At 36.0% G+C, this 15,056-nt stretch overlaps 1 protein-coding gene across 1 annotated transcript in view; it reads right to left on the bottom strand.

The window, feature by feature from the left end:
* Nucleotides 1-15,056, bottom strand: part of LOC105298943 (ATP-binding cassette sub-family A member 8) — a 79,782-nt gene that overhangs the window by 59,989 nt on the left and 4,737 nt on the right. The window contains exons 2-10 of the mRNA XM_011370412.1: nt 13,421-13,520; nt 11,942-12,150; nt 9,867-10,027; nt 7,075-7,181; nt 6,180-6,406; nt 5,114-5,255; nt 4,624-4,809; nt 3,471-3,618; nt 216-384 (exon numbers count right to left, since the gene is read on the bottom strand). Of these exons, the coding sequence (XP_011368714.1) occupies nt 216-384; nt 3,471-3,618; nt 4,624-4,809; nt 5,114-5,255; nt 6,180-6,406; nt 7,075-7,181; nt 9,867-10,027; nt 11,942-12,150; nt 13,421-13,516 (1,445 nt within the window). The 5' untranslated portion in view covers nt 13,517-13,520. The remainder of the gene's footprint in view (nt 1-215; nt 385-3,470; nt 3,619-4,623; nt 4,810-5,113; nt 5,256-6,179; nt 6,407-7,074; nt 7,182-9,866; nt 10,028-11,941; nt 12,151-13,420; nt 13,521-15,056) is intronic.

The raw sequence follows: 15,056 nt of genomic DNA, 5'->3' as shown, positions 1-15,056 counted from the left end.
TACAATCTAGGTTTGTATTTCATGTAAATGTCGACACTATAAGACAGCAAGGGGTAAAGGATCTTTTCTTTAAACTTGAAGTGGAAAGGGATGAACGTAGCATGGGCGAGGTTAGTGGGAGCGATGCATAGGGCACAAAAGAGAACATTGCTTGTGTCAGGTGTAACTACTAGCTTCTCAGCCTTTGGCCTGTTCTCCGTTTGCATCCTTGCTACCTGATGGCTTCTTTCCCGTGGAATTCTGGAGATACTGGTTCAAAGGAGTCATTAGATGAAGGATCGGCATCCATTTCATCTTCAAAGGCCACCTCATCAGGCTTACGTTGTCGTGACCAAAATGAGGTCTTCAGGAAAAACAAGGGTGAATTTCGATGTCCGTATTCATCTACATGGCCAGGAGACAAACACTGGGTCAATCGCCATTTAAGGGAGATGGTCACCTTAATGCAGCCTAGCCATGCAAAATTTTTATCAATAAACCTGAATGTGTGGTTGACACACACACAACGCACATGTGATGATATGCGTGGCTTCATGAGGGAAAAAGAAATATATCCTACGGTGTTTCTATTATAATAATTTTTCCCATAGGCAGAAATGAAGCTGTGATTTTTCAAAAATTCAGAATTATCTTAAATACATGTTAAGACTCTTTTTTAACCTCTGGAAAGCCAGATATTGCAATAACAGCATGACATACTCTGTGTGTGCTGAATTCTATCTAGAAGTCCAGGTGTCATTTCACTGGCAAAAGAAAAAGAAATTGAGAAGTGATTATAAGATATATTAAGCAAGTATTCCAAGAGAAGATAGAATAGAGTTCGACAAAAATAAGTGACATACTGTAAGAAAGGGACAGAATAAGGCAAAAGAATTTATTCAAACTTAACACAGTGGAAATTTTTTAAAAAGCTATTTTGTATTTATGCTTTATCTCATTCCCTAATAATAACTTTCCTCCGAAGCAAATTCATGATCTGTTTTAAGTACATATTATCTATGGACCTCTTTCTGGAAACTAATCTCTTCAACGTATTTGCACTTAATTGTTACTTCTGTTTTCCTACGCGTTAGGAGACATTATGAAATGGGAGAATTATATTTCTCTAACATTCTGCAGCTGGCCTCCACTGTAAGATTGAAGAAACAAAGCAAACGGACCAATGAAACGAGAGAGAAAGAGACTCATAGATACAGAGAGCAAACTGATAGTTGCCAAAAGGAAGGGGAGTGCGGGGATGGGTGAAAATAAGGGGAATGAGAGGTACAAACTTCCAGCTATGAAATAAATAAACCACGGATGTAGCACACAACACATGGAATCTATCCAATAATATAATAACTGCATGGCGACAGGTGGTTACTATACTTAAGGGGCGATCACATTGCAGGGTCTTTAAATATCAAATCATTATGTTGTACAACTGAAACGAATATATTGTATACCAGCTATACTTTAATACAGTTTTTTAAAGGATTGATGGGTTTTCAAACTTACACGTACCTTTCACATGTTCAGTCGTTCATTCGTGCAATAAATATTTACCGAGCACTTTCTATATACCTGGCAAATGGGATATTATTAGACCCATCTCTTCCCCTTGGTTAGGACGCCGAGCAAATAAAAAAGCATGTAGCTATAATCGGATACATTCTGCCACAAGATTTACTAGTACATGATTCTGTCATGTCATTTTATCTAGTTAATTTCCCTCTCTGTCATTCATATTTCTTATCCTTAACAGAATTTTGAGCAACATCATCCCTTTCGAAATCCAAGCTTAAGTGCAGCCATAATGAATGGATGATACAAATAATCCTAACTGCATAATACGTGTATAGGCCAAAAACAGTAGATCCTGACATCTCTTGTTCTGGACTCTTCTAACAGGCGGGATAGTAGTTGTTCTCAGGGCACTGAGAAAATCAACGTGATTCAGTCACTGCGTCGAGATCTTGCTGTGCATTTTCGCTCTTACTCCCCCTTCTCCCCTTGCTACAAGTGTTTACTCACTGATGACTTTGCTTTGACCTACTCAGTGTGTTTATTTCATTAGTAATTTTCCTAATTTTTCCAGCTTTATTGAAGTATGATTGACAAATAAAAAATTGTGTCTATTTAAGGTGTACGACGTGATGGTTTGTGAAATAATTACCAGCATCAAGCTATTTAAAACATATCCATCATTTCACATAATTTCCATTTCTGTGTGTGTGTGTGTGTGTGTGTGTGTGTGTGTGTGGTGAGAACACTTGAGATCTACTATCTTAGCAAATTTTAAGCATACAATACATCATTATCAAGTATAGTCGCCCCTGCTGTACGTGAGATCCCCAGAACTTATTCATCTTATAAATGAAAGCTTGTAACCCTTGACCAACACCTCCCATTCCCCCCACCCCACCCCACCCTCTGCAGGCCCTGGTAATCATCATTCTATTCTCTGCTACTGTGAGTTTGACTTTTTTAGATTCCACATGTAAGTGAGATCATGTCACATTTGTCTTTTTTGTGTCTGGCTCGTTTCACTTAGCATAACATCCTCTATGTTCATCTGTGTTGTTGCAAATGGCAGAATTTCTTTTTTTAAAGCCAAGTAATATTCCATTGTGGACAATGCTGCAATAAACATGGGAGTACAGATATCTCTTTGAGATTGTGACTTTATTACCCTTGGCTATACATCTAGCAATGGGATTGCTGGATTATATAGTATAATAAAGGCCCGTGGCACTCTGTTTTGAATAGGAAATACAGAAGTGAAAGACACAGACTCTGCCTTTGATTATAAAAGGAGAAAGAAATAAATGAACCAGTATTTCGGCCTTAAGTATTTACTGAGTCTATAGCATGCACCAGACACCAAACTGGTTGCTTGGGGTACATCTGTGAACAAAACAGATCCTTGTTTTTGTGGAACTCATATTCTTTTAAGTTGCAAGGTAATAAAAATCAAAATTGATGGCTTATTGATTTTCCTGTTTTGAAACTACGGGGAGATTTTTAAAAACATAGATGCCCTGGTCCCATCACTGATTAAATGAATCAGAATTTCTTGGAGTTGAGCTGGGCTTGATATTTCTTTAAAGCTGTCCAGGTGGTTCTGCTGTACAGCCAGGGCTCAGAACTACTGAGCTGAATAATTAGGCAAAGCAGCTATAACTTTCCATGCCTGGTAAATACCAAGCCTGACCCACTTAGGAACTAGCTTGCTAAGCTAGAAAAGAAACAAGCCAGACATTTAGAGTGATGTTCAACCAAAGGCTAGGGATTCTATAAAGAAAATTCAGGCTTTAGTTCTGACCAAACAGCATGAAATAAAGAACAGATTTGGTCAGAGACAACGACCCTGTTCATTTCCTTCCTGTTGATGCACAAAGTAGTTCTTAACATATAAACAACACATGTGTTAGGAGATTAGTTTTAGGAAATAAAATTATTAAAATGACTTTAATCAAGTCGCTACTCACTTGGCAAAATTTTTTCAAAATAAATCGTCAATGCCAGATAGAGGAAAATATCAAAAGCCAACATCAAATTTGTTGCTATTATTTCTCTTGAGTTGTTTGACGAATTGGGAAACGCATTAGAATTCAAATCATAGTCCACATGTAAAAGCTGAAAATTAAAAAAGTAATTAATTAAAGGAAGTTAGGTTTATGATAAATTTTAAACAGATTTAGCATAAAAATAAAATAGCTAGCTACCTTTTGCCTCATACCAGGAATGTAAAGTTTAGTGAGACTGACTACGTTGCAATGCATGAGCATATGACCAACTATAATGCAATTTAGTAATTGCTATGATTAAAAATATGTTCCAAATGAAATCAGAGCAATAGGAGGAGGTAGGGAAGCATGTGAAAAAATGACATTTGACCTCAGTCTTAGATACATTTTTACCAAACAGAACACAGGAAAAAGGCGTGGTGTTCCTTGAAAATGGCTGCGTCAGAGAGAATTTATGCTCTTGGAAAAATCACTAGTGTGTGTAAGGAGAACCAGCAGCAAAAGTAGGCTGGTCTGTGATGTTCAAGTTAATGAGCACTAAATAATGGATATGTAGTGATCGGCATTACCACTTAATTGGAGGGATGGCAAAGTGAGTTCAAGGTGAAAATCACATAAAGAGAAATGACATTTCATGAACGGAAATGTAATTTACTAATCAACCGTGCTGTTTTCAAGGTGTTTTTAATTTTTTTCTTTTACTTTATGGTTTTTATAATTATGTGTGCTGTTCAATTACTAAGCCAAAATATGAACTGGAATAGTTATTTAGAATTAGGTTTGTAACGTCAAGTCCATTTTTAATTAGTAGCCAAAGAAAACACTTTGTCTCTAAAGAATTATATATCGACTTTCCATTTTTTTTCACTCACCACATGGCTTATTTTGCTGAGCTAAATACTTCCAAAGCTTTTAAAGGTTCATCTCTGCAACCTCACAATAGTCTTCACTGGGGTTTAACTGTCTGTAGTCATTTCTATGCTCAGCATTGTAAGGTTTACAATAGAAATGTAAGGTTTACAAGGCTGAGCATAGAAATGACTACAGACAGTTAAATTCCAGAGTGAAAAAATGTTTAAGAAATGTCATTAATAAACATCAGATTGCTTCTCACCTGGGCCATTCCGAGCATGAAGGCGAAGGGGCTAAGGAAACTTAAAGTCCACTCCAAGGATGCAGGAAGCTGCCTGTACAATGCCATGAAGCCCAGACTCCCCCAAAAGACGGTGAGAAGGAACACGACCAGTCCAGTGAGGAAAGAGTTCTTTATCAAGACGCTCATTAGAAAAGCCAAAGCTATCTACGACGAGAGAAGGTCCAGCTGGTTTATGTTTCTCTAGAATTACTATTTGCATAATAAAATAAGAAATCTGATATACAAAATTAATTACATTATTATTCTGTGTATAAAATACAAAACGACATTCTGCGAATTGTACTACAAATTGGTATTACAAGGCACGGCAGATCAAATGGTACCATTCTACAGACTCGTGCAGATGGAGCAGAGAAGAGGGATATGTCACACAATAACCTGTTTGGAAACCAACACTTGAATCTTAGGGTAAGAGTTAGACGGAAAAGTATTTAATTCCCCAACTCACCAAAGACAATCCGTAGAGGAGAAAGAGGATGAAGACCACCGTGAAGCCAGTCAGAATGACAAACTGAACAGATTTTATAGTAAGTGCCAAGAAAAAGGCTGTAATGAAGATGAAACCAGCATAGAGCAAACCCCAAGAGAGCCTAATATGGAAAAAAAAATGTTATTTTAGTATTTCGCGTTCAATTGGAATGAACCTACAGTGGATTCTAACATCATTCTTCTTTTATTCATTCATTCATTCATTCATTCATTTATTCAGGAGATATTTATTAAGTGTTTAGGATATATAAATACTAGGTAAATGTTCTGGAAATAATTCCTAAGAAATGAAGAATATTCTTTTTCCTAAAATTAATTCCCGAAATATATACACACAGATACACAGACACACACACACACATGCGTGTTATTATGAAAAAAGGAAAAATAGGCTTCCAGTCTGATAGATTTTGGTTCTACATTTTCTCTGCTCTATTCCTACTCTGGGACCTCTGACATACTCTGTAACCCCTTTAAGTCCTTTCATTGCCCTGGACATTTGGAATAAATACCACAGTGAAGATTCAGAGGCCAGCCATGTCTTTGTAGGACCTTGTCTCAGTACGTGGTGACCCCTCAGTGACGCTCAGACCCTTCTCCCCTCTGGGAGTGAGGAGATTCACAAATTTCCTTGGATATAAAAAATTCTTCCTTGTGTGTAATTCTCACTTCTTTCTTTTTCCAAAAGCTGTTTTGTCTTTCTTGGGATGTGTACACCAAATAGTCTACATTCTTGACCTACAACGTTATTTATTTTCTGTTAAGATAGGATAGTCACCAGTAGACTCAGTGTCCATCCCTCATTACTCCTGCTTTGCAATCACCCAGCAGACCCAAACCTGATAACCGTTCTTCAGATAGAGAAGTATAATAACGCTCAGCCTTAGCCTGGCAAGCATTACACCAACCTCGATTTAGTCTATTCATAGGGAAAAGTTAGAAAATCATTAGCTTTGAATCATGATGTTTTGAAGAAGCCCACTTTTCCTGAATTCTTGCATTTAGTTATCCTACACTTCACTCACCAGAACGCTGAATTTTGAAGGCCCATCATTGTCATCAAGCCCTTCATCCTTTTCCTCTCTCTTGTAACATTAATCGATGCATAGTAAATGAACGGGGAAAAGGAAATAATGCAGAAGAACACGAAGAAATCAGTAATTAACCCTTCTTGACTAATGAAGGGATGAATCTTCATATTTTTTCCAGTAACTGACATTAATTCCTCCATCACTGAGTGATTTGTTGTGATCTGAAGAAACATATTAATACATAAATTTTATCTTAATGATGGCAGACTCTGTTTTCTTTCAGTCATCTCTTTTTCCATGAACACACAATGGGCCTGTCTGGATCTGATGCTAACCTAACTTTTCACTTCTGTGTTCTGCCACGGGCCCACGAGGAGACTCCACTCCAGGCATTCTGAGCTATGCACAGTTCTGAAAATTTTCAGTGTGTTTTATCACCTCCGTGCCTAACATCGCCTGATGATTCACCTGAAATGTCTTCATAACCTCATATATTCAGCAAAACCCTTTCCTCGAGCTTCGGTTTTAAACATCATTTCAATTAGGAATCCTTCCATGGCATTCTAAGCTGATAAGCTTTTGTTCATTTACCAATAACGACTTTATTAAATACCTCTGTGATCTCCAGTGACTTCTCTTCTCATAATTTTCTTATTATATGTCTGGCTTCCTGACCAGGCTTTCTCCTTGGAGGAGAAAATTTCTCCTCTATTTATGTCTACATCCCCCGTGGCACATTGAAACTGAAGTAAAATTTGTTGTAAAGAGACCAGTGATTAAATGAAAGAACAACGCAATCTATTTATATTTTCATTGACAAAACTTTCAATGCCTCCTTCATCATTAATCTGCGTTGTCCATTAGTTCGCACTGGACATTTTGTACTCACTTCTATAATAGCAGCATTGATGGCAGCTTGAAGAGCCACAAAACCTTTCTTCCAGAATTCTGTAACACCGCAGTCAACATCACTGTCGTTTATTTTATAACAGTGAGCTTTAAGGGGGGGAAAAAAAACACCATAACTATCATTATGGAGTATTTCGGTCCTGATTATAGGTAACAGTGGATGTTATAATGGCCCCAAATTCCAACTGTTCTCTTTTTGACTCAGAGCTTGTGAAAACATAAATTATAGTAATAATTTTCAAAGTAGGGTGGGTCGAGCACTCTTGGGAATGTACTGCATAAAATTATAATACACATTCTACGCTTTCTCACATTATTGTCTGTGCTTCTTTGCCCATTAAGAATTTTGTTGAGCTTTTCTCTGATTTTGTATTGTGAAAACAGTATCTTTTTGCAGTTTTCAAATTTAGCAGTGTCTAATACGGGGTGAGAAACAGTACGCTGAAGCTTTGTCTCACATTGTACATAACGCAGACTTAACGAGCGAATGTAAGTTGATGAGATAATTTATTATGTTCAAGTCACATCAATCAGAACATCTCTTGAAGAAAAAAATATACTTATAAAAAAAAGATCTACCAATCTATTGAGTATTAAACTGCACTAGAGAGATATTATTTAATATAACAAGTTAAAATTGAGTATAGGAATTAAATGCATGTTCCATTAAAATTTTAAATATTTTAAACATCATTTTGAAATGCTTTAGATATACAAATGAAGTAATAAACACATCTATGCCTATGATCAAATTATAAAAATAAATACACCATTACAAACACAGCTGAAATCCCCTGTACATTGTTTGTGGATCTTACGTTTCCCCTAGTCTAAGGTTATATACATGACTTTAAACTTTAATTACATATATAATTTTAAAAAATGTTAAGCTTTGTTTAAATATGATAACTCATTACATTCATAATTCTGCACTTTGCTTCTTTTGTTCTATATCATGATTCTGAAAATTCTATAAATGACTCTTTTTTTCTTCTTCTTATGATTCTATAGAATCCCTTTACAGGATTGTGATTCAATATATTTATCTATTCTCCTGCTGATGGCAATTTTGGTTAGTTTTCTTTTTCTTTTTACTATTACAACAATAAAAAAGCTGCTGTTATGAAAATCTTTACCTATGTTTTCTTGTGAATATGTGTATTAAGTTAGGATAGTTTACTACATGCTGCAGTAACACACGAGCCCCAAATCTCAATGGCTTGAGATGACAGAAAAAGTCCATTTCTCAGTCAGGCTATAAATTCCACATAGGCCTTTGGAAGTAGGGGTGGAGTATCCTCTATTCCACGTTAAACTAAGGGTCCCAAGATGATGGCATTTCCTCCACCTGGTAGCTGCACTACCTGTTGGGCATGACTACCTAGTTTGCAGAAGTAGGTAAGAAAAAGTTGTAGAGAACTCACGTCTGCTTTCCATAGTCTTGGGTCTGGGTATCTGATTATAGCTACCACTTAATTACTCTACACCCTCAGGAAGGAGAACAAAACAGGCTGCAAGTGTTTAACACAGGCATGAGACTTTCACCAATAAGATTCCCATGATGCTGGGTTATAGGTTACATACATCTTGAATTTAAGAATAAAATTTCTCAAGTTTTGCGGAATTTAAAACAGTTCATTGTGTTGACTTCTCTCTGCTCATCAATGTTTTGGACCATTCTATTCACTGTCTGGTAAATGTGATATCACGAGTGATTTCAGCATGCATTTCCCTGATTGCTAATGCAGGTAAGCATCTCTCCATGTGTTTATTCTTGATTTGTGTTCCTCCTTTTATGAAATTCCTATTGATTTCTCTTTATGACTCTCTTATTTCTATACCCTTGTCTTATGTACTCGAAGTAAATCTTCATGTAATCTGGAGATTAGCTTTTTGTTAGTTTTATTTGTTATTAATATATCATCAAAATTTTACCTTTATTTTTCACTATTTCTATGGTGCTTTTTGATAAAGAAAATTCCTTAATTTTGATCTTCTTAAATTTACCAATCTTTTCTTTTACAGTTTATGTATTTTATGTTTTGTTTACTAAATTTTCTTCTATCCTACAGTTATAAAGATATTCTCCTATATTGACTTCTAAAAGGTTTATAGGCTTGTTGTTCTTATTTAATTCTTTACCTGGATTGGTTGTTTCATGTGAGATCATTGAATTTTCCCAGCGCTGATCTGTATGTCTTCTCTGTCATGTTAGTTTTCATGTTTGTGTAAGTCTCCCAAGGTTCTCTCTTAAGCTTCATTGATCGGTCTGTCACTACAGCAACAGCATACTGTCTTAATGACTTACAACTTCATTCTTTTTAAAGAACTTCTTGGCTATTCTGTGTCTCTTTTAAAGGCATATTTTAAAGTGAATGTGTCAATTTATATGAAAAGATCTATTATGATTTTTGATTGGAAGTAAAATAGGTTCCTAAAGAAATCTGGGCAAATTCACATCTGCAGTAGACAGAATTCTAAAAATAACTTCTGCTGACTCTTACCCTTGCATCATATCCTCTCCTTTGTGTATGTACAAATGCATATGTATATACACATATGTATACGTTTAAATATAAGTATATATGTGTATATGTGTGTATGTTAATATATCCAAAATCAATGCACACTTTTAAAATGTATTGACTGGCCTCTTGACATTACCATCACAGATAGGGATTTGAAAATTCGCTGTACTAACATTTATTCCCATATATGGCTCATGACAACATCGATATAGAAAGTAGTGGAATTATATAGCTGGAAAGCTACCTGTATGGTCTCCGTGTTCCTTCATTGTTGGAATTCTGCGTCCCAGTGAGAATTTCAAATGATATGAGAATGTATTAGTAAAGATGACTCTTACTATTTCTCCAGGATAATTTGCTGTTAATTCTTTAATACTTTCTTCATCAGACAGTCCCAAGACTTCTCTGTCTGCCATCACAAGAAGAGAAGATTATTGTTAGTAAATTACTATGAGCCAAACTTTAGGTTTCATGTTCAGTTGCTTTTACTAGCATTCTTTATGGAAATAAAATGAAATCAAATGTTAATTTGGAGTACATCAGACACAGTAAAGATTGGGGAGAGACATTTCTAAAGTTTTATCTAGATAGTGTACAATCAGAAGGCATACATTAAAATTAATTCTTTTCTTTTTTTAAATTAGTTATTTTCAAATGTTATAATTATTAAACCAATTTCAATTACATATAATATCATAGCATACAAATTAAACTATTCACAGAAGAATTAGCATTACAATAAATCTAAAATGGTAGTAATATATATATTTAAATCACAATTAGGTACTGGTTTACATTAGGTGGAAATAACTATAGAACTTCATTTTCCTTTAATGACCCTCACAATATAGTTAATATGTTGGGGGAAAAAAAGAGTGAAAGTTAAAAAATATATTAAGTGACTATGTTGATATCACTAAAATCATCCCCTCCCTTTTTTTTTTTCTAATACTGTGTTCAGTGCTAAACAAATGTTTTATAACAGTTGAAAACATGGGAAAGAATATAAGGAAAGTTCTAGATTGGGGTGGGAATGTTGAAGATGAAGTGGAGGGAGCAGGTGGCATGTATTTTGATAGTTTTACCTTTTTTTTACCCCTGGACTCTATTCTTTAAATCTGTATTATCATGAGCAAGTCACTTAACCTCTGTTACTTAATTTCCATATTTGTAAAATAAACATAACAATATCAATTATTAGTAGTACAGAATATTAATACAGAGCACAGACAAATATAATGCAGAATAATATTATTATTCAGAGCCACAGGTTCCCCTTACAATAATACTCGTGGTAGGAAATTGTGGTGTTTAAAATTAATATCGAGTACCTTTTAAGTCATGTTTTCATAGTCTTTTTTATCCTTTCAAATTGTGTGATTTCATGGTTTTCAATATATTCACAAAGTTGAGTAAGCTCTAAGCTGCTTTTAAATTATATCTCAGCTCACATTTATTAGGCAGTCACCATGTATTTTAGTTATATTTGTAAAAAAAAATTATTGTTTTTATTTGCCTGCCACCCAGTCCTCCTTCTAATAGAAACCCTAAAATTCATTGGAGACACTGTCCTTCTTCCATTCACACACCATGTGGTATGGATGTGGTTCACTGGGTGACCTGGCAACCCAACCAATGGGCAATGACAATACTTTATCTTCCTATCCAATGAGATTAGTTCTTGATGGATACAGACCAAGACTAATCTAAGGTAGACCAATTGTTCCAATGGGTATAATCTCCGAAATTATTTTGAACTGTTGGGAAAGATCTGTACTCTTTCACCGGAGTTGTTTATGTAGGAGGGCTTAAAGCTGGAGATTTCGAAGACCATCTTTGCTTCTGTTTGGGGAGAGCCAATCTGTGAATGGAGCCAACACAACGTCACTATAGACCTGAGAAACAGAGACATGTTTCTTCCTCTATGGCTGATATTCCTCTATCTACCTATCTGTGTGCTGAGATTCTTTTTCTTTAAGCTAGACAAAAGATGCCCCTTTTCCTTAAGACAAGATGAATTGGGATTCTCTCACTTGCAACTTAAATAGTCATAAAAAATATAGTAGTATCTTATTTTGATATTGTGCCTTCCAAGTGGTAATCCCTTGCTTGGCAAGAAATACATTCACAGTTTTGACTTAGATACTAAGTGATGGTCTCTTACTTCCAACAAAGGAAAAATATATTTACATTTCCCATGACCTAGAAATTTTGACAATTGACTTGGTTTCTCAACTGAAATGCAAATTAAATGTGCACATCTGCGGTCAAATAAACCAAATATTAACATTAGAAATTCCTCTTAGGATGCTAGGAAACTCACCTTTCATAAAGGAGGTTGAGGCAACTTTATCCATTATCTGTTGGGTTGTATTGGTGAAAGGTGTGTATGCAATCGTAAACGTAGATTCGCTAAACGAATCTACCCGTCCCAGGTCCATGGTAGGAAGTGAAGAAAAATCATTAACTTCATGAATATTAGGATATAGGTACAAAAAAAGTAATAGGAGTAGTGAGCTCAACCATTCCTACATAATCCAAGAGAAAGAATAAAAGAAATAATGATTTCAAATTAGTCATCCACAATTCTTTGGCCATACAATTTGTCTCGTTCACTTTTCTAATTTTGATATATCCCACATTATGAACCATTTAACATATGTACAGTACAAAATTCAGCAATCTGTGGCATTCCAATGAGCTATTAATAAAAATTCAAATTTATTCATCCACAACACCAATCTAAAGCATGCACTGATCATAAAAATATAAGAGGTGACAGTGGCAAGCTGTTATAAATTACTATCAGCTGGTATTACTGTGGTTACCTACTCTTGCTGTACAGGCATACCTTGTTTTATTGTGCTTCACAGATGGTGCATTTTTTTATGAATCAAAGGCAAGACCCTCCACCAGCAAAAAGATTATGACTTGCTTTATTGCGATACTCACTTTATCACAGGTCTAGAACTGAACCCATAAGACCTCTGAGGTATGGCTGTATTTGATTCTGCCAAAAGCCTATGTTACAAGATAATTTCAAGGCATTGCTCACTTAGTAGTAACATTTTGGTTACATGCCAAGATTCTGGTGTTGTAAACTCGACAGAATACAGGTTACCTGAGAAACACTGTCTGGCTAGTTATCAATACTAGTCACTTGAAAACTTTCAATAAGAAGTTTTCTAAATGCATGACTGTAGAAAAAAAATTATCATAGATATAATAGGTAAAATTTCAGTTTGTTAAAAATGCTATTAGCTATATCTATCTGATTTTAAAAAATACCAAAATTTAACCAGGACTTTTGTTACATGGTAAGATTATAGGAGCTAATACTAATTTTCTTCTTACTACTAACCACGTTTCTAAATTTTCTGCTATTTTTGAAAAGAATGATTTACTTTTAAAAAAGAGAAAGAGAATCAAAAGAGAAAATACCAGTTATCTATTTCTGTGGGTTGATTTGTTTATTATATCTTCGGAATATCAGTACCTTAACCCAAGTCTCTATGTGTGGGAGCACCAGTAAAAAGTGTGACCATAGATTTTTCAAACATTTTTCAAATTCTCTATTGCTGACCACCTTCCATGCTTTTGGGCCTGAATTATAGGCCTATGTTAACTGCAATGTCTTCAGACATATTTGTGGTTCAAGGAACAGCTTCTTCTAACTTCTCCTGTTGTATAAAGGTGTTTTATTTCTTTGGAGGGGAGATAAACAAAGCGAAGCTACATTCCAAGGAGTATACAATTTTCTTGTCGTAAATACAAAGTGACATAGATATTGAACCATACCATTAAGGACTCTCTTTTCATTCTCCATTTTTTAAGGAAGTTCTTGCATAATAAGGCCCAAGTTTGTTGACACGTACTTATCTCCCTCTTATTCATCTCGCTTAATAAGAAAAAAAGGGAGAAGAGAAAGTAAATGTGAAGGTCTTAATGAGAATAAATATCCTGCAAACACAAAAACAAGTAGCCTGATAACCCTAGTGTTCCGATTTATTTCTTAGCATCCGAGGGTAGCATTTTATTACTGCTCCGCTTCCTTTTTACCCCACTCTTTACTCCATCATTGGTTTTGTTTTTATACACTGTGCTAGTTGTCAATTTTATTGACTCTCCGCTCCAAATTCTCTTTACAGCCTGTTCTATAAAAATGGATCTAGGCCCTTTAAACATTTTTCTTCGCCAGCTGGCATGATGTAAAGCTTTGTCAGTGGAGAGGACTAGAGACGCTTTGCAAAAAGCAGCTTTCCTTCCTGTTATCAGAACGGTTCCTTTGCCTGATTCCCAGAGCGTGTGTGGTTTTTTTCCCACTGCTCAGACTAAATGATTTTCTCCAATGCAGATGCCTGGACAGGGCAGATTTCCCTGTGTGTTTTCCCTCTAGCTTGACCCAGGGAGCAGTGGTGTATCTGGCTTTGTTTCCTTCAACTCTCCTATTGCAAAGACGGTGCGCTCTGGTCTTTATGCCCTTAGGTAGCTTGCCATTCAGGCTTCTCTGCCATGCGGTGGACTAAAAGCACATCTTGTCCAACTACACTTTATTCAACACCTTATCTCCCCAGTCAGTACTCATAAAAATGATGGGGGCAAAGCAAGAAACTGGAGTGACTCCTCAGTGTCCCTCAGGCCATACAACCTGCCCACCGCTCAGAATATTTTCTCCTACGTGCAAAAGTGTTCAGCCCCATACAAAGACCTGCTGTTGCATTTGGAGAGGGGTTGAAGCAATAGCCAACTGCTATTGGGGGGTGGCAATCTGTAAATCCTCCCACCTATCTCTAATCCTTGCTGCTCAGGGATGCACAAACATCCATCTTCCCTGGAAGAGAGAAAAGAAAGCACCTTCTCTGGACATGACCCTTGCACCACATAAAAAGCAACAGCCATCTACCATTGAGGGCTGGGTGGGAAAGCTTTCTGTCCTCGTACCTAAGCAAAGGTGGGTTGTTGCTGAGGTTTGCTGTGGGGACCCAGCATTGACACGAAGAGAAATGGGCTATCGCCTAAGGACAAGTGAGGAAGCTCTCACTTATGCAAGGCCTCCCAGCAGACACAAGGGTGACATATATGTTAGGCCACAGAACAAGTCTCAGCAAAGTTAAGACTGAAATCATACTGAGCGTCTTTTTCTGATCGCAATGGTATGAAACTAGAAATCAGCAACAAGAGGAAACCTGGAAATTTTACAAATATTTGGAAACTAAACGACAACACACTTCTGAACAATCGGTAAGTCAAAGGAGGACTCAAAAGGGAAATCAAAAGTACCTTGAAACACATGAAAATGGAAACACAACACACCCAAATCTATGGGATGGGGCAGAGCAGTTCTAAAAGGGAAGTTTATAGTGATAAATGCATGTTTTAAGAAAAAAAAAATCTCAAATAAATAACCTGATTTTACACCTCAAGAACTAGGGGG

Source organism: Pteropus vampyrus, unplaced genomic scaffold (assembly GCF_000151845.1).
Source record: "Pteropus vampyrus isolate Shadow unplaced genomic scaffold, Pvam_2.0 Scaffold169, whole genome shotgun sequence".
Lineage (NCBI taxonomy): Eukaryota > Metazoa > Chordata > Mammalia > Chiroptera > Pteropodidae > Pteropus > Pteropus vampyrus.
Note: the sequence above shows the minus strand (reverse complement) of the source record. Positions and strands in the feature narration are given on the sequence as shown.